The 27,034-nt window shown below is 48.3% G+C and overlaps 2 protein-coding genes across 4 annotated transcripts; both read left to right on the forward strand.

Annotated features, from left to right (window-relative positions):
- Positions 1-1,060: 1,060 nt before the first annotated feature.
- FOXM1 (forkhead box M1) lies at positions 1,061-13,022 on the forward strand. Of its 3 annotated transcripts, none has more exons than XM_036251478.1 (8): positions 1,061-1,644; positions 2,173-2,324; positions 4,907-5,098; positions 6,069-6,197; positions 7,395-7,439; positions 8,077-8,146; positions 8,331-8,506; positions 11,982-13,022. In XM_036251478.1, exons 1-8 carry the CDS (start codon positions 1,143-1,145, stop codon positions 13,005-13,007), a joined length of 2,292 nt encoding a protein of 763 aa, XP_036107371.1. In that variant the 5' UTR covers positions 1,061-1,142; the 3' UTR covers positions 13,008-13,022. The 3 variants fall into 3 exon arrangements, with proteins under 3 accessions (XP_036107371.1, XP_036107372.1, XP_036107373.1); XM_036251479.1 differs by having other exon boundaries at positions 8,080-8,146; XM_036251480.1 differs by lacking the exon at positions 7,395-7,439.
- Positions 13,023-14,514: 1,492 nt separating this feature from the next.
- On the forward strand, positions 14,515-19,004 carry TEX52 (testis expressed 52). The gene is made up of 3 exons (XM_036251555.1): positions 14,515-14,586; positions 15,929-16,479; positions 18,710-19,004. The coding sequence occupies exons 1-3, from the start codon at positions 14,515-14,517 to the stop codon at positions 19,002-19,004; spliced, it is 918 nt and encodes a 305-aa protein (XP_036107448.1).
- Positions 19,005-27,034: the final 8,030 nt, after the last annotated feature.

Below are 27,034 nucleotides of genomic sequence, written 5' to 3' on the forward strand. Positions count from 1 at the left end.
AGCATCAATGTGAGAGAGAAACATCAATTGGTTGCTTACCTGTACACACCCTAACTGGGGATCAAACCCGAAACCTGGAAATGTGCCCTGACTGGAAATCAAACCCATGACCCTTATGGTGCACAGGACGATGCTCCAACCAACCGAGCCATACCAGCCAAAGCAAAATGTACTTTTTTTTGAATCAACACAAGTACACCAGCCTATGAAATGAATGGCACTCCTTCTTATGCATAATCTGTTCAACTTTACCATGGGCCTTGAAGTGAGCAGCTTCTCTTTTATCTGAGGTCTTGTGAACTGGGGATGGTTTCTTCACTGGTGTGGAAATAGTGCAATGGTACAATCTGCCTTTCTCCCTTGATTCTATTGGAACCAATCCTTTTATTTATAAACTAAGATGATATAAAAATCTAGTCTCTGTCCTAGAATGGATTGTGGGATCAGAGTTTTGTCAGGACTCCTAATTACCAAAAGTCCTCCTATTCCACTATTCCTGTTCTATAGTAAGAGACCTGAGTTCTAGTAGGCAGTAATAGACATTTCTACATTTTTTTTAATTCTCACCCAAGGACACTTCCATTTTTTGTTCAGATAGAGTGGGAGGGAGAGAGAGAGAGAAACATCGACATGAAAGGGACACATTGAGTGGTTGCCTGCCCACACAACCCATCCAGGGCCGGGGACAAATTGCAACCAAGATACATGCCCTTAGCGGGAACTGAACCCTGGTCTCTCCGGACCACAGGCTGATGCTCTAACCGCTGAGCCAAACTGGCCAGCGCCATTTTGTAAGTGCCCCATTTGTTTCTGTAGTGCCAAACATTCTCAATCTTCTGGAAGATCTTTGGCTATGTTGACCTACGTTCAACCCAGTCCCACTCAAATTGCTTCTGTTTGCTTCAGTTTTAGCTTTCTTTTGTCAGTGAAACTCATCTTCTTATTATCTGGGGTCTTTAAAAAAGCCCAGGGAGTATTCACTTGGGCCTGTGGGCTCACACTCCTGGTCATAGGAAGAGGAACCCCTCTCTCTAACAGAACCTCGTTCTCATCCTGACAGATCTCTGACATCCTGCTGCTCCTTGTGCTTCCCAGAGTCCACGCTTGTGATTCTCAATGGAGAGTGAAAACACAGATTCATAATGAAAACCAGCCCCCGTCGGCCACTGATTCTCAAAAGACGGAGGCTGCCCCTTCCTGTTCGACATGCCCCACGTGAAACATCAGAGGAGGAGCCTAAGAGGCCCCCTGCCCAACAAGAGCCTGGTCAAGCTCAGGCCTCCAAGGAAGTGGCAGAGTCCACCTCTTGCAAGTTTCCAGCTGGGATCAAGATTATTAACCACCCCACCATGCCAAACACCCAAGTGGTGGCTGTCCCCAACAATGCAAATATCCAGAGCATCATCACAGCATTGACTGCTAAAGGAAAAGAGAGTGGCAGCAATGGGCCCAACAAATTCATCCTCATCAGCTGTGGGGGAGCCCCCACTCACCCTCCAGGGCCCCAGCCTCAAGCCCAAACCAGCAATGATTCCAAGATAACAGAAGGGATCACCGAGACCCTGAGACCAAAGCCTGCAACTACGGATGTGAATCTTCCTAGACCGCCTGGAGCCCTTCTTGGGCAGAGATGGGAGAGCTGTGGTATGTGAGGAGCTCAGCCTTTCCCCTTTGGTGGCAAGGACTGTAGTCAGTCATGTTGATGCCTACAGCTGACAGGCATGTGAACCAGGGGAAAGGCATACCTTGACCCAGATCCTCTGGGCACTGTCCAAAGGGTTGTAATTATCATTTAGCACTTCTAATTGCCGTCTTTATAGTGGAAAAAGATTTCTTTATTGTTTCTGTTTATGCTTCCCATTGATTATAAAAAGAATTAGGAATCTTTCTCCATCTTAATAAAGGAGGAAACTGAAGCATGAGGAGGAAAAGTGGTTTTCTCTAAGGCTCAGTGTGGCCCAGATTAAAATGCAACTTGAGCTATGTTCCTGAATTTCTCCTGAAATCTTAATGGCGTGGAATACCTGAGGGCCACAATAGACTCCACATGTATCCCCTTACCCCTAAAAGGGTAGAGTTCTTGGAGAGGTAATCCCTAACCACCAATTTTGATGGGCCTGCCGGGCATCAGATCAGGCAGCTAAGTGACATCTTGGATTATTTCCCCTCTAGCTGGCGGTGAGGCAGCAGGCTGCACTCTTAACAACAGCTTGACCAACATCCAGTGGCTTGGAAAGATGAGTTCTGATGGACTGAGCTCCTGCAGCATCAAGCAAGAGATGGAGGGAAAGGAGAATCGGCACCTGGAGCAGAGTCAGGTTAAGGTGAACTGTCACTAGGGAAGTCATAGCCTGTGTAGGGAACTTCTAAGAAGGGAAATGGATCAAGTGGCCTATGTAGCTGAATTTCCAAGTTCTGGTATTCGCACTCACTTAGTGTGATTCTGTTTAACTTTTGAGCTACCTTTCTGCTTGGGATCTGTCTGTGAAATGTCCTTGGGGCAGATTCCTCTGGCTCACTTTATTCCATCAGCACTGAGTTGAGTACTCCCCTGTAATAGGTATTCAGGGAATGATGAAGAGGTCTTAGTTTGGAAAGCCACTTAAACTTTAAAGGAGCAACCCAACAGTGTGAAAGAAATACAGCGTTTTTAACCAGATAATTTTCTTAGAAGATATAGTAATAGAAAAGAAAGTGAGTTAGATATGAACTTTAAACATTTCCCCAGCAATCACTATTGATTTGACCCAATTGTGTGGCCTGGGTTTGTTTTTCACAGTTGCCACACACCTGGATTCTGTTGTATGAATCTTTTAATCATTCATTCCACAACCATTTTTTTATTTTTATTTTTTTCTTTATTGATTTTAGAGAGAGAGAAAGGGAGAGAGAGAGAGAAAGAGAAATGTTGATGAGAGAGAACATCGATTGGCCACCTCCTGCATGTCCCCCACTGGGGATTTGGCCCACAACCTGGACATGTGCCCTGACCAGGAATTGAACTGGCAACCTCTTAGTGCATGGGTCAATGCTTAACCACTGAGCCACACCAGTCAGGCTCATTCCACAACCTTTAAAAGTAAACATTTAGTCCTGGCTGGTTGCTCAGTGGTTAGAGCGTTGGCCCATGGACCAACAAGTTACGGGTTTGATCCCGGTCAAGGGCACCTACCTCAGTTGCAGTTCGTCCCCAGCCCTGGTCGGGTTGATCGGGAGGCAACCAGTCAATGTGGCTCCATTGCATTGATGTTTCTCTCTGTCTCTCTCTTTCCCTCCCTCCCACTCTGTCAAAAAAAAAAGTGAACATTTACATGGATGTATACATAAGTAAAAAGGAGCAATTCACTTAAAACTTGTGTACTTTATAAAGTTATTTATATAAATATAATAAACTTGTCTTTATATAAACATAAATACATAAACTTGCAAATGTAATAAAATTCAGTCTTTTCTTTATTTTTTTTAAAGCTTAATATTTTTTTTTTATCCTCACCCGAGGACATTTTTCCCATTTTTTTGTTCAGGTAGAGTGGGAAGGAGAGAGAGGAACAGAGAGAGAGAGAGAGAGAAACATCGATGTGAAAGGAACACATCGAGTGGCTGCCACCCGCACGATCAACCAGGGCCGGGGACAAACTGCAACCGAGGTACGCGCCCTTAGCAGGAACTGAACCCGGGTCTCTCAGGACCGCAGGCTGACGCTCTAACCGCTGAGCCAAACCGGCCAGGGCAAGCTTAATATTTTAAATGTGAATGATCAGATCCTTGCCTGACTTAGTCAGTGTGCACTTGGCAGACATTTTTTCTGTCCTATACTTAGAAATATTTCTCTTACACAAACATTGAAAGGAGATGGGTTTATTCATATCACATCAGGAGGAGGAATGGGACGATGACCTAGGCCTCTTGGCACAGGTCTAAAAAATGGGTGTGGTTTTTTATTTATTGATTTTAGAGAGAGAAACAGATTTGTTCCACTTATTTATGTATTCATTGATTGCTTCTTGTATGTGCCCTGACCAGAAATTAAACCTGCAGCATTGGCGTATCAGGACGATGCTCTAACCAACTAAGCTACCCAACCAGGGCTCAAAATGGGTATGGTTTTCGTGTAAAATCAATGTTTTAAGAATCATAACCAAACTTTCCTGAGAGGTTTCAGCTACCAAAAACTGGACACTTATTGTTGGGCAATATCTTCAACAAAATGAACTGGCCATTGTGGTTCAGTTGGTTGAATGTCTTCCCATGCACCCAAAGATCATGGGTTTATGCAGGTTTGATCCCCAGTAAAGGTGCATTTGGGAGGCAACCATTGACGTTTCTCTCTCACATCAGTGTTTTTCTCTCTCCCTTTCCTCTCTAAAATAAATTATATATATATATATATATATATATTTTTTTTTTTTTTTTTTTTTTTAAATGAACAAAGAGCCCTGGCCAGTTTGGCTCAGCAGTTAGAGCGTCAGCCTATGGTCCAGAGAGACCCGGGTTCAGTTCCCGCTAAGGGCATGTACCTCGGTTGCAGTTTGTCCCAGGCCCTGGTTGGGGTCGTGCAGGAGGCAGCCACTTGATGTGTCCCTTTCACATCTATGTTTCTCTCTCCCCCCCCCCCATCTGAACAAAAAATGGAAAAATGTCCTTAGGTGAGGGTTTTAAAAAAAGAACGAAGAGAGAGAAACAGTTCTGCATGGTCAGACTAGACTGGATCATCTCTAAGATCCTTCCTAATTCTAAACGTTTAGTCCATGGAATAGTGGTCTCAGATGAGTTTGTTTCTAGTGTGATTTTTATGGCATAAGAGGTTTCTCTAGGGAATGTTCTTTGAGGGGGGCTGGACGAGGTCTTGTGAACTCATCCATGTTATTCCCTTTTCTCTCTCCCTCTGGTTTCTCGCAACCCTCAGGTTGAGGAGCCCCCAGGAACATCAACATCCTGGCAGGACTCTGTGTCTGAGCGGCCCCCATACTCTTACATGGCCATGATACAATTCGCCATCAACAGCACCGAGAGGAAGCGCATGACCTTGAAAGACATCTACACTTGGATCGAGGACCACTTTCCCTATTTTAAGCACATGGCCAAGCCAGGCTGGAAGGTACGGTGTTCATAACAACCCAAGTCGAAGTCACTCTGATCCAATAGTTTGTCTACACGGCTGTGCAGCACTTTATGTCTGGTGCTCTGAGGAAGCATTAAGTGCAAAGGATGCTAGAACTATAAATAATTGTATCTTTTGGATTATGACTTGATCCTGCTGAATCCAGGCAAAGTCATCAATAAGAGCTCTGCAGCACTCCGTGTCACTACCGAAGGTTTACCTTGACTCTTCAGTGTTGCACTTAAGCCCACTTTTGTGCTACATTGAACAGCAGCTGGAGTGACTTAAGTAGCTTTCTGAAAAGATCTTTTAAAAACAATGCTGTCACCCGGCTAGTGTGGCTCAGTGGTTGAGCATCAACCCATGCACCAAGAGGTTGCCGGTTCGATTCCCGGTCAGGACACATGCCCAGGTTGTGGGCCTGATCCCCAGTGGGGGCATGCAGGAGGCGGCCAGTCGATGTTCTTTCTCATCAATGTTTCTATCTCTCTCCCTTTCCCTTCCTCTCTCTCTAAAATCAATAAAGAAAACAAACAAAAAACAACACTGCCATCTGTGAGCCTTATGAGTCACCTTCTCTAATATCACATAATATTTCTAGAAGGCAGGAATTTTCTCTTTATTTTATTCATGGGAACGCAGATGCCTGGGCGTCACTAGCTCACAGTACAGTGTCAGCCACGACTCAGGTCCTCTGACAGATAATCAGCTCCAAGCCAAAGGTTTTCGTTTTGTTTTCCCCACAGTAGAGCTTTTAACTTCACACTCTTACCTCAGCTAAATGTCCTCGATAGGTTTATGGCTGAGGTCGATGGTTCTGCAGTGTGGAGGTCAGGGTTAGAGTTGGACACTTGACAAAGCCTGTGTTGGGTACAGTGGGTGAGGCCTGAGGCTGATTTCCCTTCAGGAAACATCAAAGATGATGTTTCTGAAGCTAAAGTAGCTGATAACCGGTTGTCTCTTTCAGAATTCCATTCGCCATAACCTTTCCCTCCATGACATGTTCGTTCGGGAGACGTCTGCCAATGGCAAGGTCTCCTTTTGGACCATTCACCCCAGTGCCAATCGCTACTTGACCTTGGACCAGGTGTTTAAGGTGAGTGTCCTGGTTTTGTCTAAATGGAGCCAGAGTTTGAGGTTGTGATATCCATCTCAAAAGGAAACAAGTGGTCCTTGTGATGATCTTAGCTGATCTGGGGAGAGATAGAAGCCAGCCAGCCCATAAGTGATTTGCCTAAAACTCACTGAATTAAGTACAGATAACAAATACTGAATAATACACTTTAGTGCTAGACCAAGCCATAGAGAGGACTGCTTGGATCCAAATAAGAGGACTTTCCGGGGCTGTGTTTCCCTAACTTCCCTGTGGATAAGAACTGCCTGGAATGCTTGTTAAAGCACAGCTTCCCGCCCTGGCCGGTTTGGCTCAGCAGTTAGAGTGTCGGCCCACAGATCAGAAAGGCCCAGGTTTGGTTCCCGCTAAGGGCATATACCTCGGTTGCAGTTTGTCCCCGGCCCTGGTTGGTGTTGTGTGGGTAGCAACTGCTCGATGTGTCTCTCTCACATCGATGTTTCTCTCCCTCTCTTCCTCCCTCTCTCCCTCCCGCTCTATCTCAAGACAAAAATGCAAAAAATGTCCTCAAGTGAGAATTAAAAAAAAAAAACCATAGCTTCCCAAGTCCCTCTCTTGGGGCTTCTGATTCAATGGGTCTGGGATGGGTGCAGAAATATGTATTTTTAACAAGCATCTCAGGTGATTCTTACAGAAAAAAATCTAAGAAATTTTGTTTTTAAAAAGCCCTTCTTGCCATGGCCAGTTTGGTTCAGTGGTTAGAGCATCAGCCCGCGGACCAGAGAGTCCTGGGTTCGGTGCCGGCTAAGGGCATGTACCTCGGTTGCAGTTTGTCCCCGGTCCCAGTTGGGGTCGTGTGGGTGGCAACCAGTTGATGTGTCTCTCTCACATCCATGTTTGTCTCTCTCGCTTTCCCCCTCTCTCCCTCCTGCTGTATCTGAATATAAATGCAAAAATGTCCTCGGGTGAAGATAAATAAATAAAATAAAAAGCCCTTCTTTAGGCTGGAGACCAGATGCTGAGCCAGCAGAACAACTCTTCAGAAGCGATTGTTTTGGGATTTCAGGGTGCCCATAACCATTCTGCTGGGAGGGACAATTGTCCAGGGTGGCCCTTAGCCTCAGGCAGGAAAAGGTGTTTTTCCCAGTGTGGTCAGATTGGTTGATCATGCTGGTGGTAACTTCATCTCATTTCTCTCCCACAATGCCTGACCACCACCAGCCACTGGACCCAGGGTCTCCACAATCGCCCGAGCACTTGGAATCAGTAAGATTCTTTCCCTCTGGCTCGGGGCTTGGCCTTGTTTTCTTTCACTGCTCAGCATGGCTTTGCTGGACAGGGACAAGACTCTCAACGGGGGAAGGAAGCCTGTGGCCATGTGACTGCCAGCCCGAAATTTATGCAGAGCGCCCTGAGCTTCTGGGAGCGAGGAAATTTGTGACTGCCACCTCATCTCCCCAGAAGAGGGCTCGTGCCCACTTCTCCTTCCCCTTACACGGGCATCATGAAGGTGCACTGAGCAGAGTGGGCGTGGCGGGAGGACAAGCCACAGGCTTGGTTCAAGACGGCAACTGAAGTGCATGGCATAGGTCTGGCAGGCGGCGATGTTTTCACTCATTTTGGTCCTGGCTTTTCTTTGCCACTCACAGAGCTACATGCTTTAGCATCCCCCAGGGGTGGTGAGGACACATGGATGAGTTGCTAGGACCTGCCCCCGTACATCTGTGTGCTGTTCACCTTTCCCACTAACCAGGCTTGGTGCAGTGCTCACCTGCTTCCTCCTGGAGCGGTGTCTGGGCTGTTGGTTAGCTCAGTGCATGGTACCAGAGCAGCCAGTGGGTTCTCCTGCCGTTTCCCCTGCCTTACTAACCCAGGTTTCTTTCTCTTCCTGTCTGCCACACAGCAGCAGAAACGACCCAATCCGGAGCTCCGCCGGAATGTGAACATCAAAACTGAACTCCCACTGGGCGCACGTTAGTATGGGAGAATGGGCCTCAGACCTAATCTTTGTTCTGGGGGCATATCTTTAGGGGAGCAGACTCTGGGATTCTGTGTCTAGCTCAAAGGGATCTAAGCCCAGAGGAGAGCACAGCTCCTGGAATTGAGAAGGGGTGTGTCCCTGGACCCCTACCCCTCATCTCTCCTATTTCCTCCTAGGGCGGAAGATGAAGCCATTGCTACCCCGGGTCAGCTCATACCTGGTACCCATTCAGTTCCCAGTGAACCAGCCACTGGTGTTACAACCCTCTGTAAAGGTGCCTTTGCCCCTGGCAGCTTCACTCATGAGCTCAGAGCTTGCCCGCCACAGCAAGCGAGTACGTATTGCCCCCAAGGTGAGTGGCGTCTGTTTTCCTCTGAGAATTAAGTGCATTCGACCTACATCTTGCCACTGCACTCTACTAAGTAGTCTTTGAGAAGCTCATAAATCAAATTGGGTAAATAAGGCATAAAAACAAAGTAAGCCTGGCCAATGTGGCTCAGTGGTTGAGCATCCACCCATGCTTCAAGAGGTCGCCGGTTCAATTCTCGATCAAGGCACATGCCCAGGTTGTGGGCCTGAGCCCTAGTGGGGGGCATGCAGGAGGCAGCTGATTGATGTTTCTCTCTCACATCAATATTTCTCTCTCTCTCTCTCTCTCAGTCTCTCTAATATCAATAAATAAATAAAAAAAAACAAAGGAAAATTTAATAACATTATAAAAGCTGTAAAGGAATTTGGATTATAATGTAAGAGTTGTCAGAAGGCCCATAAATACCTGGTGAGTATATAAGAATTCAGACAAGGTCATTATGATAGATGGACTGGGGTGGTTAAGAAGTAGATCTTAGCCCTGGCTGGTTTGGCTCAGCGGTTAGAGCATAGGCCTGTGGTCCAGAGAGACCCAGGTTCGGTTGCCACTCGGGGTACGTACCTTAGTTGCAGTTTGTCCCCGGCCCTGGTTGGGTTGTGTGGGTGGCAGCCACTCGATGTGTACCTTTCACGTCGATGTTTCTCTCTCTCTCTTCCTCTCTCTGCCTCCTACTTTATCTGAACAAAAAAATGGAAAAATGTCCTCGGATAAGGATAAAAAAAGAAAAAGAAAAAAAAGATATAGATCTTAGAATGAAGTGCATTTGGGTAAACAGACAAGAGTGGAGAGAGTATGGAGGCAAGAAATGCCAGTTTGTACCCAGTAATAGTGGAGTAAACTGGTCAGTCTAGCTCAGAGTTTCTCAGCCTTGGTACTATTGACATTTAGGGCCGGATAATTCTTTCCTGGGGGTTGAAGAGGTGCTGTCCTGTGCACTAAAGAATGTTTAGCGGCATCCTTTGCCTCTCCCTACTAGATGCCAGCAGCATCCCTCCCAAACCCATGTGAAAATGAAATTAAAATGTCTCCAGACATTGCCTAGTGCCCCCTGTGGGGGAGGGGGATCACCCCTGGTTGATAAGTATCATTGATCCAGTTTGAGAGGGTAAGTTAAGACCATATTTTGATGGGCAATCAAGTCTGGACCTAACCCTCTAGAGAAGTTTTGTTTTGTTTTTAAATCCTCACCTGAGGATATTTTTCCTTTATCTTCAGATAGACGGAGAGAGAAACATCGATGTGAGAGAGACACATCGACTGGTTGCCTCCCACACAACCCTGGCCAGAGCTGGGAACCAAGGTATGCGCCCTTGATTGGAATCGAATCCGTGACTCTTTGGTCTGCAGGTTGATGCTCTAACTGCTGAGCCAAACCAGCCAGAGCTAAAGAAGATTTTGTGAGCAGGAGCTGACCTGTAACAAAGTAGGGCTAAGGCCCCACCCCCTTCACTAAGGTGGAAACAATGAACTCTGGAGTTTAGAGACTTGGGTTTGCTTTTTTTGTTTTTTGAATTATTTTAAAAATATACATAAAATTATACATATACCATATATGATTTTACATGTGTGCATTAATATGATTGTAGCATGTATATTGTTTTTGTTTTAATGAAGCCTTCCACTGCCTTCTTTTTTTTTATCCTCACCCGAGGACATTTTTGCATATATCTTCAGATAGAGCGGGAGGGAGAGAGGGAAGAAGAGAGAGAGAGAAACATTGATGTGAGAGAGACACATTGACTGGTTGCCACCCACACGACCCCAACCAGGGCCGGGGACAAACTGCAACTAAGGTACGTACCCCGAGTGGCAACCGAACCTGGGTCTCTCTGGACCACAGGCCGACGCTCTAACCACTGAGCAAAAGTGGCCAGGGCTTCCCCCTCTGTTTTTTGCTTCCCCTCTACTTCCCTTCCCACACCTTCACCCACATCACCCCTGCTGTTCAAATAATCCATGTTGACAATTTACTCTGCTTTATTCCATTTTTTATCCATGCTTAGTATAATAGACATACATATATAGCCATAGCCATTTTTTAAATTTTTTTTTTTTGTTTTTTTATTGATTTTTTTAAAGAGAGAGGAAGGGAGAGAGGAACATCAATCAGCTGCCTCCTGCAGGCCCCCTACTGGGTATCGAGCCTGCAACCTTAGCATGTGCCCAGACTGGGAATCGAACCAGGACCTCTCAGTCTATGGGACGACACTCAGTCCACTGAGCCACATCGGCCGGGCTGGCCATTATTAAGTGTTGACAGTATTAAAGATGTCCCCCATTTCCTCCCTTTCCCCTCCTCCACCTAGTCCCCATAGCCATTTTATATCTACATATATAACACAAAGAACATTGAAAATGGGATTATATTACAGATTCTTTTCTGCCTCAAGGAAATTCTTCCAAGTTACTTGGCAGAGCTCCAGTTCATTGTGTTTAATGGTTACATGGCGTTCCACAGTGTGGCCCTGCCGTCGTTGTCCCAACCATTCCGCCTTTATGGGCACATTTTATTTATAGTATTTTTTCCCTATGAACAACATTGCAATAAATGTCTCTGCAAGTATATTCTTAATAGTGATTTTATTTCTACGGGATAGAGTTCCAGACACAAGATTACTGAGTAAAGAAGTATTTTAAATTTTACTAAATATTGTTAGATTGCTTTCTAAAAAAGCTGTGATAATTCACATTTCCACCAGTAATATATGACAAGACCTGTGTCTTTGCTAGCAATTGGTATTATTAATCTTTTTAATATTTGCTCATCTAATGTGCATAAAATTATTTCATCTTTCTTTGCTTGTCAGTAAGTGTGAGCACTTTCTTATGTTCACTTGGGATTCTTCACTCTGGGATGCTTATTTATGGATGTAGCCTATTTTTTTATAAGGTTTTGTTAATAATTTGTGACAGTTCTTTTTATCAAAATGTTAACCTTCTGTCTTTTAGGTTGAAGATCTTTTTTTACTTCTATTATTTGTTTCTTAACTTGGTTTATGGTTTCTCTTGCCACAGTAAGATTTTACATTTTTATATAGTCAAATATGTCTCTCTTCTCTCTTACAGCTTCTGGGTTTCCAGTCTTGGTTAAGAAGGTCACCCCCACCCTCAGATTGTACATGTAGTCTCCTAGATTCTCTTTCAGGATTTGTATGGTTTTAATTTTTCTTTCATTTTTGTATATGGTATAAAATAGGCATCCACTTTTATTTTTTCTCAGCTAGATATTAATTATGCCAGCACCATATTAAATGTTCTATCTTTTCCCCCTGGAATTGAACTACCACCTTCATCATATATTCTCGTATGTAATAGTTTTTAAGACTTTAAAAAGACAAAAAGAGGGTTAGTAGCAGCATGTTACTTATTTTAGTCATCATCTTGTGTCCTGCCTGGTGACGGGGTTGACTCTCGAGGCTCTGTGAGCTCCCTTCACCTTGTCCCTCTTCCCTTTCAGGTGCCGCTAGCTGACGAGGGCACAGCCCCTCTGCCCACTGCAGGGCCAGGGACAGAGGAGAAACTCCTGCTTGGAGAAGGGCTGTCTTCTCTGCTTCCCGTTCAGTCCATCAAGGAGGAAGAAATCCAACCTGGGGAGGAAATGCCACACTTAGGGAGGCCCATCAAGGTGGAGAGCCCACCCCTGATAGAGTGGCCTTCCCCCTGCCCATCTGTCAAGGAGGAGCTGTCTCAGTCCTGGGAGGAGGACTCCCACTCCCCCACTCCAAGGCCCAAGAAGTCCTACAGTGGGCTCAGGTCCCCAGCCCGGTGTGTCTCTGAAATGCTCGTGATTAAACGAAGGGAGAGGAGGGAGATGAGCCGGTCTCGAAGGAAGCAGCACCTACTGCCTCCCTGCGTGGATGAGCCCGAGCTACTCTTCTCAGAGGGCCCCGGGACTTCAAGACGAGCCCCAGAGCTGGCTCTCCCCTCAGAGCCCTCTGCGCCTGCCCCCCAGTTTGGCTACTCCCAGGAGGAAGGGGGACCTTTTAAGACACCCATTAAAGAGACACTGCCCATCTCCTCCACCCCAAGCAAATCTGTCCTCCCCGTGACCCCTGAATCCTGGAGGCTTACACCCCCAGCCAAAGTCGGGGGGCTAGATTTCAGCCCAGTACGCACCCCCCAGGGTACCTTTGGCCCCCTACCCGATTCCCTGGCACTAACAGATCTCAATACCACCCCACTGAAAAGTATCCCCCTCTTTGACTCACCCCAAGAACTCCTCAATTCTGAGCCCTTTGACCTCAACTGTGACCCCTTCAACAGCGGCTCTCCCTCAGATATAGAAGTCCCCAAGCCAGGCTACCCCGAGCCACCGGTTGCCAGCCTTTTAGCCAACCGTTCCCTGACAGAAGGCCTGGTTCTGGACACAATGAATGACAGCTTGAGCAAGATTCTGCTGGACATCAGCTTCCCTGGCCTGGAGGAGGACCCCCTGGGCCCTGACAACATCAGCTGGGCTCAGTTCACTCCTGAGCTGCGGTAGAGACCTGACCTTGCCCTCGCTGCCCACGTCGCCCGCTCTCTGCAGCTGCGCGGCTGGGCCATCCAAGGCCTCTGAAGAAAGGGCAGCGAGCACTGTCTGCCCCTCCAGCCCCACCCTGCCTGGTCACGCCTAGGCAGGCGTCACGCCACATCACACTGGGCCCTCTGCAAGCATCGAGGCCCTGGCGACTGGACTCTGCCGCCCTGTGCTCCCCTCACTCCCTGCGAGAGCCGAAGGCTGGACATAGAAACAAGGATGGAAAGAGATTAGAACTCCCGAAACTTTTCATTCTGTGCCCAGCAGTTTCACCTCCCCTACTCCTGCAGGGTGTCCTTGTAAATAGTGTATATGCTCCAAATTATCTTCTAATTTTAAATGTAAGCTTATTTTCTTAGATCATTATCTACAGGCTATCAGAAGGTGGGTAGGATGACAGGGGTTCCAGTTTGCTTCTGTTCCTTGCTTTTAGTTCTAGAGAAGGGAGACCTGCAGTGCACGGTTTCCTCCAGGCCCAAGGCACCTGCCTCAAGGGCTCTTTACTGTAGGCACCAGACAAGCAGGTCTGCTTGCCAGGGCCCCTCTTATTGCCTCTCCCTCCCGCCTCCCCATATTTCCAAGAAGAAATCCTGGTAAAAACATCTCATAATGTGTCAAGAGTTGAACTGGGGGTGGGGGATGGATGCGTCAAGCAAAGAGTGTGGGTGCCCAGATGTGTGCCCATGTGATGTTTCTCTGATACTGCCCCTAATCATGCCAGAGAGACTAGCACTGATGAGAACGTGGCCCAAGGCTTGAGAAGGTAAAGGGCCCTGACCTGCCTGGCTCCCTTAGGTTGCACTGCAGCTTTGCAAAGAGCCACCCGAGGCCCCAGCTGGCCACGTGCATGGAGCCAGCTCGAGAACACTACTGTAACTACTCAATAAAATCCAGGGTGGAAGCGTTGGTCTCTGCGGTATGTTGGTGTTTGGTCCCCGAGGCATAAAGAGGGGTTGGACAAGAAACTGGGTGATGGTGAAGACGGGCGAGCAAGGCCTGAAGCCAACGTGAAGCACTTGGGAGTGCAAAGGGCTTAGGTGTGGATCACCTCCCACACAGGCACACAGCCTTTCGGACAGAGAAACTGACAGCTTTCCCAGCGCTGGCCCTGCACAGCCAGGCAAAGTAGCACATGGGGCAGACCTCCCAGAATATTAGGAAAGGATTAGCCCCGTTACAGGTGCCCTGTGACCACCTTTACCCCCAACCCAAGGCCTGGAAGCCAGCCTGCCCTGCTTTTCCCTCCAGGCTTTCCTAGGCAAGTCCCTCCCCAGAAGAGCTCCCATTACCATCCTTTGCAGTGAGAACTTGTCTCATCCTCTGTCTCAGCCAGGGCCCAAGGGACTGATGAGCTCTCCTCCCTATGGCACCACCCAGGAAACATCACCATAGCAACCCGGCAGCAAACAATGCTGCCAGTAAGGTCTTCCCTACAAAGCTGCCCCTCCTGGCAATCAAGCCCAGAAGAAGAATGGCCTGTAACCCAGGAAGATCAGCCAGAGGTCGGAGCAATCCAATTCCTGCCAGAGAACATTTCCTGCAGGTAGGGGCAGGGCTCCATCTCTGAGGCCTACCTTTCTGTACCCCACTGAGCTAGTGGCTGTTCCCCTGGGGTAAGTCATACTTTCTCCAGGGCAGTGGACCTCCCAGCCTGTGAACTCCCCGCTGTCCTCCTCTCTTAGTCCCGTGGTACTGTGAACACGGAGCTCAGAACAGGGACAGGAGATGCCTGGTTATTACATCTCCAACCCAGTGGGTTGGTCACATAGAAATGATTTAGGGGACCAGGCCCAAGAAACAGGTGGGTTTGAGAACCAGAAAAGACTTAGGAGTGGACCGGAGGGAGAGGCGTTTTCAAAGAACACAGTATCATGATTAGTGCACACAAATGGCCAAAATCCTAGCTCTGCTGCTCACTCACTTGGCACTCTGGGGGACTTATTTACTGTCTTGCTTTTAAAATGTGTGTGTGTGTGTGTGTGTGTGTGTGTGTGTGTGTTTATTGATTTTTTAGAGAGAGAGAGAGAAACATCCATGTAACAGACATCCATCGGCTGCCTCCTGCACACTCCCTACAGGGGATCGAGCCTGCAACCTTGACATGTACCCTGAACAGGAATCAAACCAGGACCTCTCAGTCCATGGGAGGACGCTCAATCCACTGAACCACACTGGCCAGGCTTTAACTGTCTTGCTTTTTGCATCTTTGAGATGAGGCCCATAACAACACCTGCTCAAAGGGTTGTGAAAATTAAATGAGATGTGAATAACTATTTAGCAAAGTGCCTACATATTTACTACTGTTTATTTCATGGGGGTTGGGGCACAGAAAAGGGAAGGGACGAACAGTCTAGATGCTTTCTATACTTGCCTGTATTTTAATGAGAATGGCGACGCACCAACGACAGGGAGATGAGTAACAGGAGACCAGTAACTGGACACCGTTCTCCAGGCTCCATCTCTGGAGAAAGGCTTCCCTCCTACCCTTGGCTTGGGAAGGGGCATTTCCCCTCAGGATTTCCTAGGCCTCGGGTGCCCCGTCAGGAGCTTGAGTTCCTCAGTGGGAATGTGGGAACACCAGAATGAAAAGGATGGGTAGAAGTAAGAAGTGAAAGGGAAAATTCAAGTTAAGGAAAGAAAGTGGGAAATAAAATTCCAAACCTGGTAAATGGAAAGAGGACGAAAGAGGAACAGTCCATGAGAATATCACAGAGCCATCATAACTGCTGGCAGGCAGGGCAGGAACAGCGACAGGGCCCCTCTGCCAGGCCATCAGGTCCTGAGGCGAGTCCTGGGTCCGGAGGAGGCTAGCAGCTTGTTTCCACTGGGGCGGCTCCTGGGCAGGGGCGGCAGAGTGCCCCCAGGCTCCCTTTGTCTCTCTCTAGATGATCCGGGCCGGTGAGCCCCTCCCGGACTGCTGCACGTGGGCTCAGCGTGAGTTTCTCCTCCCTGATGAGCCCTGGCAATTGCCTGGCTTCACCCCACAAGCCTACCATCAGCTGGCCCTGAAGCTGCCGCCCTGCACAGATATAAAGTCCAAGGTGCACCGCCAACTAGTACACCCTTGGAAGGATGAAGCTGAGCACACCTGGGGCTTTCACACGTGGCTTGACGTGGGGCGCTTGCCCGCCACCTTTCCCAGCAGGCCTGACAGACCCTATGACAGCAACGTCTGGCGCTGGCTGACGGACTCCAGGGCCCACTGCCGCCCCCCAGCAGAGCCCGGCATCCCCCCTCCCTCCTGGATGGGTCGAAACAGCCTTCTGACTTTCATCAGCTGCACTCCTATCTTCTTGGATGAGAACAGGAAGAAACAGGTGATTTTCAGGACAGTGAAGGAACTCGAGGAGGTGAAGAAGCTCAAGCTGAGGAGTGAAGCAAGGGCACCCCCACTGGACACCAATGGCAACATCCTGCCCCCAAAGAACTTCAAGAAGTAAGAGGCGACCACCTACCCGTGTTCAGGTGACCCCTTCCTCTCTGATTCCTGTTTCTGATATCTTATTGGTACTCGAACTCTCCCACCTCTGGTCATCTGAAAACTAAACTCTGTTTGCTCTGAATGTATCTGGAGGGAAGGGATGGAGGCAAGGGAAGGACACCCAGGACGGGTTCAGTTATTTAACTAAAAACTAGGAGATACAACTATATACTTAACACCCGCTCTGCTATAGGCCCTGGGGACACAGAGGACTGTCATTCAGTCCCTGCGCTCGAGGAGCTTGCGAAAGGCAGATACCTAGTGCGTGTGTGGAAAGACAGCCGCGCAAGCTCTCACTGCTAAGTGCTAAGTGTGAGGCGGAGCGTGGGTGTCGTAAGGCTGTCAGGTATTAATGGAAGGAGCTGAGAGCTGGGGTCAGAGGCTCAGATCGAAGTCCAGGCTGTGTCCCTTTGGCAAATTGCTTAGTTTTTCCAGATTCAATTCCGTCATCGATAAAGTGAGGTGGTAAATACCATCCCTATCTTAGCAGGTGAAGATAAAATGGGTTAACGAAGACGTGGAAGCACTAAACAAAAGACAGATGTTCTCACAGAACTTCCGAAGAGGGAGAGAAGGATCGCGGAGGGCTGGAGCATCCCACCAGGAAGCTTCAGGAGGAAATGAATGAGGCAGAGAGAAAGGGCTGGAGGGCTGACTAGTGTGAGCAGAGGCAGCAATTCGAAAGGAGCTATTCCAGAAGCCGGCAGCCCTGCCCCCCGTCGTGGGAACTCACAGATATTGCCATACTGGGTCCAGTCCAGGCACTGGACGTGAGTGGCAGGAAAGGGGGAGGGGAATACGGTTAGAATGTCTCAAATTCCGATCCCACGGCATTAACAGCATGGAGGGTTGGAGGGGGAGGCTGTGGAGATTTATAATCTTTTAAAAAAAAAAAAATGCCAACAGTTGGTGATTTTGAGAGAAGATTATTCAGGACCTTGGCTTCTCTCTACTGTCCCTGCAGTGGAGATTATTGATGGCTAATATGTGCCAATGCTGGGCAGACAATGTAGACTTAGCTCTCCCCTCAAAAAACGCCGTCAAGTGATTGTGCCAGATGTTCGGTGGTTCCTTTAAACGGCTCTGAAAGGGGTTAAAACACATTGTTAAAATGACTAGATCCAGGAGCGCACATTCTGAGCATGAGAGACCCAGAGGATTTCAGATGAGGTCTGAGCCTCAGGCACTGGTGGGCTTGCTGGGAAACAGACCATTTATGTGTGAACACAGCCACTTGCCACTCTCGTAGTACATTAGAATCACCTGGGCCTCTGTGGGCACCTGTTGAGGTTTGAGCCCCACTCAGGAGAGTCTAACTTACTTGGCCCGAGGATGGTTCTGCTCTGCAGCCAGGCCTGAGGGGCTCTGGCGTAAGCTGACGACAGCAAACGGGCTATCTGCCGAACCAGGCGAAGCATGTTGAGCCACAGGAAATGTGCCACTGTTCAATTGTGGTTTTTAAAAAGTCAGTTTCCCACTGTTGGATCTAATACTGCAGGCCTGTGGAGGAGGGGCCACCGGACCAGGCGTCGGGAGGTGAGAGCCGGAAGGGCTCTTGGGTGCCGTCAGGTTCGCCAGTGGCCAGAAGGGGCACGTGTGCTGCGCTGGCCCTTCCCCCGCAGGCCCCGCGCTAGTGCAGGGAGTGGACTTAAAGAAGAGTTAGGCTCTTGTTTGGCTCAGTGGTTAGAGTGTCGGCCCGAGAACCAAGGAGTCGAGGGTTTAATTTCGGTCAAGGGCCTGTGCCTTGGTTGCGGTTCGGCCCCCAGCCCCGAGGGAGGGAGGCAACTAATCAATGTGTCTCTCTCACATAGATCTCTCTCTCTCTTCCTCCCTCCCTCCTACTCTAGCTGAAGATAGATGGGAAAAATATCCTTGGGTGAGGATTAAAAAAAATAAAAAAGAATAGTTAGAATCTGGACAATGATATCACCTACATTATGTCAAAAGGATGGAAGACTGACCAGCTAAACACAGTTATTCCAACTTAATGCCAAACACACACACAGGGTAGAGGCCATTTGGAACAGATCTATATCCAATTAGAAAAAGAGATGGGGGCTTCCCCACAGCCTGATTGCTCATAGCCTGTGGAGGGCTGCATCGCGCTTCCTCCTTTCTCACCCCTCCCACCATGCCTGGTCTCCCCTTTGACCTCCCTGTCCTCTCCCCACCATCACCCCAACAGGTACCAACACGTCTCAGCCGGCGGAAGGTTTGAACCTCTCGGCCTCCAGCTTCTGCCCAACCCACTTCCCAATAATTTGGCCAGGAGCTGGCCCTGCCCGAACCCTCTGCCTCATTACCAGGAGAAGGTGCTGAAGCTGGCCTTGCTGCCCAGCGCGCCCCTGAGGCAGGACCTCGTGCAGAACTACCAAACCCTGATAAAGGACCGCATCGCCTTGCCCCTCCACCATCTGTCCAAGGCACAACCCAGCAAGATCTTTTTGAGGAAGAGAAAGAGAAGACCTGGACACCCCTAGAAAGCCTCCAGATGGTAGGGACCATGGTGGGCACACAGCCCCTAGGCTCTAGTGTTCTTGGCCAACGCACCTTAAGCAAGAAGCCTTTGGGGCGGCTGAAGGACTCCGGCGTCTGCAGAACCGAGCATCTCCACCATTTCCTTAACTTCGAGCCACATTTGTAGCCCAGGCTCCTCAAGACTCTAATGAAACTCATGTCTTCTCTAAAGAAATTGTCATGTCTTCCTTGAAGGGCTCTCTCGCAGCAAGTGGGAGGTCTGGGGTGGCAGGAAGAGCAGAGGCGGGCAGAATGGGGAGTGGGGAAGAAGAAGGTGTGTGGGGAAGAGTTGGGGAGCGGGGGGAGGCACTGTAGGAAATGTAAGAACTTACCTCCACTCCCACAGCCCACTAGAACAAGACTGGAAGCTTTTCAGGCAAAAATAACCTCAATTCCGCCCCTCCATGGACCATCTGGTGTCTGGACAAAGCCTGGAAGCATCTCTGCTGGGTGGCAGGTCCTCCACAGGGTTTGGGGGAACAAAGGTCAGGCTAAGGCTGGTGCTAGAGAGAGGATGGAAGAGTCAAGTCTGAGGAAGGCTGACGAGGTGTCCACAGGGCGACAGGAGTAGAACAAGGTAAAGGTCAGAGTGGTTCCCCCAGAGCTTATGGTAGGGCCTTGGGCTTTGTGCTGCAGTTGGCCCCATATTCCTCAGCTTTTACAGTGGGGTAGCAGGGACGAGGGGCCTAAAGTGGAAGCAGGAAAACCACATCGGTCAGAAAGGTGCTGTCCCAGGCTGGGTGGAGACTGGGGAGGGGAGGGGCTGCAAGGACCTGGTGGGGTGGTGTGGGGAGGCCGCTTGGAGGCTGCTGAAGAGAGAGCCATCTTGCCCTGGCTGGTTTGGCTGAGCGGTTAGAGCGTTGGCCTGCAGTCCAGAGAGACCCGGGTTCGGTTCCTGCTAAGGGCATGTACCTCGGTTGCAGTTTGTCCCCAGGCCTGGTTGGGTCATGCTGGTGGCAGCCACTCGATGTGTCCCTTTCACGTCGATGTTTCTCTCTCTCTCCCTCTCACCTCTTCTTGTCCCCACCACATCTCATGTTGGTGATCTTCCCCAGCTGGGCTGCTCTGGCCTTCTCTCCACTGTCACTTGGTCTTCATGTTTCTCAAGTCCTACAGACACCTGGGAATCAAAACCCCACCTGGGTTCTAGACCTGGTTAGCCAGCCATTAAGCAGCGAGGTGACATTTGGGAAGGCCGCTGTTCCCCTCAGGCTTTCAGTGTTTTCATGTACAACCTAGGAGTCACTAGGGTACAAATTAGCAGAATAAATAAAATCACAAAAGTGAAGTACCTGCAAAGTGTCTGACACATTGTAGACCCTCCACAAATAAAGCTATGACCATTATTCCTAGAATAAAAGTAATAAGTGGATGGAATATTACTCATCCATACAAAGGAATGAAGTACTAGCCCTCGCCAGTTAGCTCAGTTGGTTAGAGTGTTGTCCCGATACGCCAAGGTTGCGGGTTCAATCCCCGGTCAGGGCACATACAAAAATCAACCAAGGAATGCATAAATAAGTGGAACAACAAATCTCTCTCTCTCTCTCTCTCTCACCCCCCGCCCCCATTTCCCTTCCTGTTTCTCTAGACCAATCAATAAATTTTTAAAAAATGGAATGAAGTACTGATCCACGTTACGGTATAAATGAACCTTGAAAACCATGCTGCGTGCAAGAAGTCAGAAAAGGGCATCTGTTGTATGATTCCATTATATTAAATATGTAGACTATCCGCAGAGACAGAAGGTAAACTGATAGCTACCAGGTGCTGGGGGAGACGAGAATGGGGACTGACTGCTTCGTATGTCAGGGTTTGCCTTCGGTGTGATGCAAATATTTGGAACTAGATCGAAGTGGTGGTTACACAACATCATGCATGAATGAAATGCCACTGGAATGTGCACGTTAAAATGGTAAATTTGATGTGTATTTCATCTCAATTAAAAACAATTTTAGCCCTGGCTGGTTTGGCTCAGCGATGAGAGAGTCGGCCGGTGGACAAAGAGATGTGGGTTCAATTCTGGTCCAGGGTATGTACCCTGGTTGCAGTTCCATTCCTGGCCCTGGTCGGGGTCATGAAGGAGGCAACCAATTGATGTGTCTCTCACATCGATGTTTCTCTCTCTCTCTCTCCCTCCTACTCTATCTGAAAATCAATGGGAAAATACCCTCGGGTAAAAATTAAAAATAATAAGTTTAGCCCTGGATGGTTTGGCTCAGAGGTTAGAGTGTTGGCCCTTAGACAGAAGGTTTGCGGGTTTGATTCCGGTCAAGAGCACATACGTGGATTGCAGGTTCGATCTCCAGCCCCTGTCAGGGTCTTTCAGGAGGCAACCAATTGATGTGTCTCTCTCACATTGTTTCTATCCCCTTCCCTCCCTTCCACTCTCTCTAAAAAAAAATCAATGGAAGAATATCTTTGGGTGAGGATTTAAAAATAATAATGATGATAATAATAATAATTTTAGCTCTAGCCAGGTAGCTCAGTTGCTTAGAGCATCATCCCCATACCCCAAGGTTATGGGTTCAATGCCTGGTCAGTGCACATGACCAGGTTGTGGGCCAAATCCCCAGTGGGGGGCATGCAGGAGGCGGCCAATTTATGTTCTCTCTTATTGATGTTTCTCTCTCTCTCTCAAATCAATAAAATTTAATAAACAAAAATTTAAAATAATTATTTTAATAAATAGGGTGTGTGTAGAGAGTTTCCAAACTTCCTTATAGTTACAAATCTATACTTCTATTCCACAGTCCTTCTCTTTGCCACCTTTCTCCATGGTGTGTGCATGGGGGTGGGTGGAAAGGGGCCGGGGGGGGGGGGGAGAATTTCCTGAATACTCCTCTGGGAATATACTCATTCTTTCCACTTTGGATTAGGAATAGTGGTAGAAAGGAGGAGGTCCCTAAACCTAGGATTGCAACATGTTAGAGCTGGGTAGTCCATTAGAAAACAAGTCACACCCTCAGGGTTCAGAGGTAAACCAAGGCCATTGGGCAGTGACTTGCTTCGGGCCACAGACAGGAAGCCCCTGGCCTCGGGTGGTAGAAGGAGGCTCAGGGCCTGTGTGTCATCCCGCTTCTCAGGCTACTTGTGCATGATGCCAGGGTTTTGTCATTGCCACCGTGAGAGGCCAGAGGGATAGTCAGAGGGTTACTATAAAAACTTGACGGGTGGACTACAACATATCAGGGGCCATCCTGTCTAGCAGCCAGCCAGCATGCTGAAATTCCTGCATACCAGTGGGCCATGGAGATCTGGGGAAGAGATTAGCATCCATTCATGTCCTCCTGGGCCTGAGGCAGTTTGCAAGGCAATCCTTAGCTCAGCCTGCGGTGAACACCACCCTCCTGCCCCCACCTTCCACATTCCCTAATGAACAAGGAATTCTTGAAGGCCTTCGGTGGGGCGGAGTTGGGGATTCCTTAACCTGGGTCTACCTTAAAGACGGGTTCTCTCACCACAACTTTTGAGAGTAGATTTGAGAGGGGGGCAGAATGGACACCCCCTACACCACCCCGCAACATACCCGGCACACCACTCCGAAAGCATTCTGTGTTCTGCTGAATCCACCAGCTTCACAGACCCTGATTAATCCCAGCACAGAGGTCTTCAAAGCCATGTCTGGGTCAAAACCTCCTCTTCCTCAACCTCACTTCCCCTAAGCTCTGAATAAATCTCGTGATCTGGATGGCTGAGGCCAGTTCAGGTTCTGTTGGGGCCTGAGGAATGCTTGGGGTTCAGTGAGTGTTGGAAGCCGTGGGGGCTGGGAACCCCGGGGAGAGATGGAGGGCCAGCCTCTGGGCCAATCATGATTATCAGTCTTCATTCACCATCTGGCTGTCTCCCATCTAATTGCCATGCCTCAAAAATCCCCACCGCTGCTCCCTGAGATGACAAATCAGAGCCAAGATCTTGTCTCCCAGCCTGCCCCAAACTCACTTCCCCATCTTCTCCAGACACTCTGGCCTCCTGTTGCTACTCGCCACTGACTCGCTCGCTCAAGCCCTCTGTCGCCACGTTCCTCATCCACCTTTGAGCTCTTTCCCAGTTGTACTGCCCACCGAGACACATGCACTTACTCTTTTCATCACACCGTGTAAGTAACGGCTGCTGCCTATTATTATAGTTAGTGGCTTCTGTGGCTATTCATGTGGTTGTCCATCTCAGGTTGGATCTCAGGTTGGTCTCCAGCCAACACACTCTCTGCAGGTCCCAAGACAGACCCTCGCGAATGCCATGTGCTTATACGTAATGCTGCTGCATCTTGCCACTGTTCAAATTCCCAGGTCAAAGTTTGGATGTGGCTTCCCTTAGCCCACCATCACTTTCACTGAACACTGACACGAGGGATCCTGACATGGTCCCTAGATAATGGTCAGTGGCTTCTTTAGCACGAGTGTCACTAGAAAGTGGAGGTCATGTCCAGGAGTGTGAAGGGCGGGCCCACGGCTCAGGCAAGGAGGAAGAAAAAAAATGGAGGGAAATCGCAGCAGGAAAAACCGTAGACAAACACAAGAGGGCGGAGAGGAATGCTGATGTCAGAGGAAAGGTGAGCAGGAGTGTCTGTCGGAACTCAGAGGTCCAGAATGTTTAGAAAGAGTTGGGAAACGTTGCCAGATCCTTTGAGGGAATCTGCAGGACAAAGATAAGGGTACAGAACCCAGGGAATGAGAGGCTGGCAAATAATGCCCATGGGTGGAAGGGGAAGGGGAGGAGTAGAGAAGGTGACTGCCCTTGAGTGGGTGCCTATGGCACTAGCTGGATTCCGTGACTGGAAAAATCAGGTGGGGAACTCGACAGGCTGTTCCATTGTCTCATCATCTCAGCAGCTGGGGGAACAATAGCCAGTCCCCTCCTGTGTCCACCGAAGTCCTGCTGAATAATTCATTCAACAAATTTTGTGTAGGAAGAAAAAAAAGAAACAAACACAGAACTCTACCCTAATAGAGCCTAGGACCTTGTGGAGAGATGGACAAATAAACAATTAAAATATTGTGAGAAGTAGCCCTTGCCGATTTGGCTCAGTGGTTAGACATTGACCCTCGGACCAAAGGGTTGAGGTTTCGATTCCAAGTCAAGAGCATGTACCTGGGTTGCAGGTTTGATCGCCAGTCAGGGTCATGTGGGAAGCAACCAATCGATATGTCTCTCTCACATCAATGTCTTTCTCTCTTTCTCTCTCTCTCTCTCTCTCTCTCTCTCTCCTCCTCCCTTCCTACCTTCCACTCTATCTGAAAAAAAATCAGTAGAGCTCAGCTGGCGTGGCTCAGTGACTTGAGTGTAGTCCCATGGACTGGGAGGTCCTGGCTTGATTTCCGGTTGGGCACGGGCTTGGTGCCCAGTGGGGGCCTTCAGGGGGCAGCCGACCGATGTTTCTCTCTCACATCGATGTTTCTGTCTCTCTTTAAAAAAATCAATAAAAATATATTTTAAAATCAATGGGAAAATATCCTCAGGTGACGACTAACAAAAAAATTGTGAGCCCTGGCCAGTTGCTCAGTGGTTAGAGCATCGGCCTGCAGACCAATGAGTCACAGGTTCGATTCCAGTCCAGGGCACGTACCTCAGTTGCGGTTCGTCCCTGGCCCTGCTCGGGTCATGCAGGAGGCAGCCAGTCAATGTGTCCCTCTCACGTCGATGTTTCTCTCCCTCCCTCCCACTCTGTCTGAAGATAAACAGAAAAATATCCGTGGGTGAGGATTAAAAAAAAATAATTAATACATTAAAAAAAGATGTGAGAAATAATGTCATAGATACCTGATCCAGTTGTCCTATGAGAGCAAGGGGGAGTGGCATGTGTGTATGGGTGTGTGTGTGCATGTGTACATGCATGCATCTGTACCAGCACATGCATGCAAGCACGTGAATGTGCATGTACAGTTTCCAAATAACAGCAAACATCTGCTCAACCTTTCTATGTGTTAGGTAATGTTCTGAGAGCTTTTCATGAATCAACCCATTAAATCCTTACAACACTGTGAGGTAGGTCTCATTACAATTTCCATTTTAGAGATGAGGCATAGAGAGCTCTTAAACATGTTACTATTCTGCTTCTCATTTACACTTCATAGCAGTTCTACAATGCATGTTATTTCCGTCTTACCGATGAGGAAGTGGATTCCAAAAGATTAAGCGCGCCACCCAAAGTCACCCAGTTACTAAATGACTGAGTTGGAATACTTGACCAAGTTTGTCTGAGTTCATTTCAATATCCCACGTTCGGTCTGCTTCCGTCAGTACGAACACCTGGCCTTGGATTTGCCATCCATGAAGCAGGAGGAAGACATCCCCATGTCTTTGGAAGATGTCCCTTTGGGAGTGGAGGTAAGATGATACGTTTTCCAAATTGGCACAGACTTTCTGGGACCCTTGCTGGACAGGAGATTTCTGGAAAACAGCTTCATTCCTATCTTCAGCAGATCTGACGGGGTCAAAGGAGAAAGCCCAGAATAGAACTGGCTGCCCTTCACCCTCCACGGGCTCAAGGGAGCTGTTTGTGTAGCTCTGAATAACCCACTCTATGACGAATATTCTGGGAATTTCCTTATGCAGAAGGGCATGTGGCTGATCTCACGGTGCCAAATGAACTCTCCTCCCCAACCTACCATGAGAGATAAGAATTGGCACTATTCAGCCTTGAGGATGAACATTAAAAACAAAAGGTGTAAAGATATTTAGGGGCGTGAAAGGTTATCATGAGGAAGGTGGGAACCAGTTTACCTCCATCCCTACTGTGGCTTGACAAGGAGAGATTTTGGGTACAGCTACAGGAACTTAGACTCGCTATAAAGAATGTCCTGATACAGGGGAGAGATGCCAGACTAGATCATAACAGCTTTAAGGAAATGAGCCTCGAATCTATTTAGACCAGTGCTGCTCAACAGAGATAATACGGAACCATATATGTAACTTAAAAATTTTTTTTTTATCCTCACCCGAGGACATTTTCCCATTTTTTTGTTCAGATAGAGTGGGAAGGAGAGAGAGGAAGAGAGAGAGAAAGAAACATCGACGTGAAAGGGACACATCGAGTGGCTGCCACCTGCATGACTAACCAGGGCCGGGGACAAACTGCAACCGAGGTACGTGCCCTCAGCGGGTCTCTCTCTCTGGACCACAGGCCGACGCTCCAACTGTTAAGCCAAACTGGCCAGGGCATAACTTTAAATTTTTTAGTGGTCATATTACAAAAGTAAAGAGAAACTTGCCCGGCCAGTGTGTCTTAGTGGTTGAGCATCGACCCATGCACCAAGAGGTCACTGGTTTGATTCTGGGGTTACAGGCTCGATCCCCAGCAGGGGGTGTGCAGGAGGCAGCCTTTCGATGTTTCTCTCACGTTAATGTTTCTCTCTCTCTCTTCTTCTCTCTAAACTCAATAAAAACACAGTTTAAAAATTAAAATCTTTTTTTAAAAAAAGTAAAGAAAAACAGGTTAAGTTTATTTTTATAATATATTTTATTTAACCCAATTGATCCAAAATATTATCAACAAAATAACCTAATCAATGTAAAAATAATTAATGTGATGTGTCACATTGTGTTTCATACTGGTTTCAAAACCCAGTGCATTTTACACTTATATCACATCTCAACACAGACTAGCCACATGTCAAGTGCTTAATAACCATATGTGGCTTGTGGCCACTGAATGGATCAGCACAAGTCTAGAATTGCTAATGACTGTCAGACACCCAGTGGCAAACGCAAGGTATAGTCTGGTTTTATCTAAAGGCCGAAAGTTCTCTGGAACAATTAAGGGCCTATGAGAGTCAAGGCCAAGAAAACCTTACCTGTTACAGCCCTTCCCAGCCTTCTTCGTTGTGGGGTATAAAGACCCATGGCCCTCCAGCAGCGTTCAGAACCCCTCGGCAATGTCCTGTGCCCTCTTCCAGCAGAGAAGGCCCCAACTCCCTCGGTCTGTCACACTCAGTGTTTGGGGCGTGTTAACCGGGTGGGGGAGCACTGTGCCCAGGAGAACAGGGAAAGGGTT

Source organism: Molossus molossus, unplaced genomic scaffold (assembly GCF_014108415.1).
Source record: "Molossus molossus isolate mMolMol1 unplaced genomic scaffold, mMolMol1.p scaffold_m16_p_10, whole genome shotgun sequence".
NCBI lineage: Eukaryota > Metazoa > Chordata > Mammalia > Chiroptera > Molossidae > Molossus > Molossus molossus.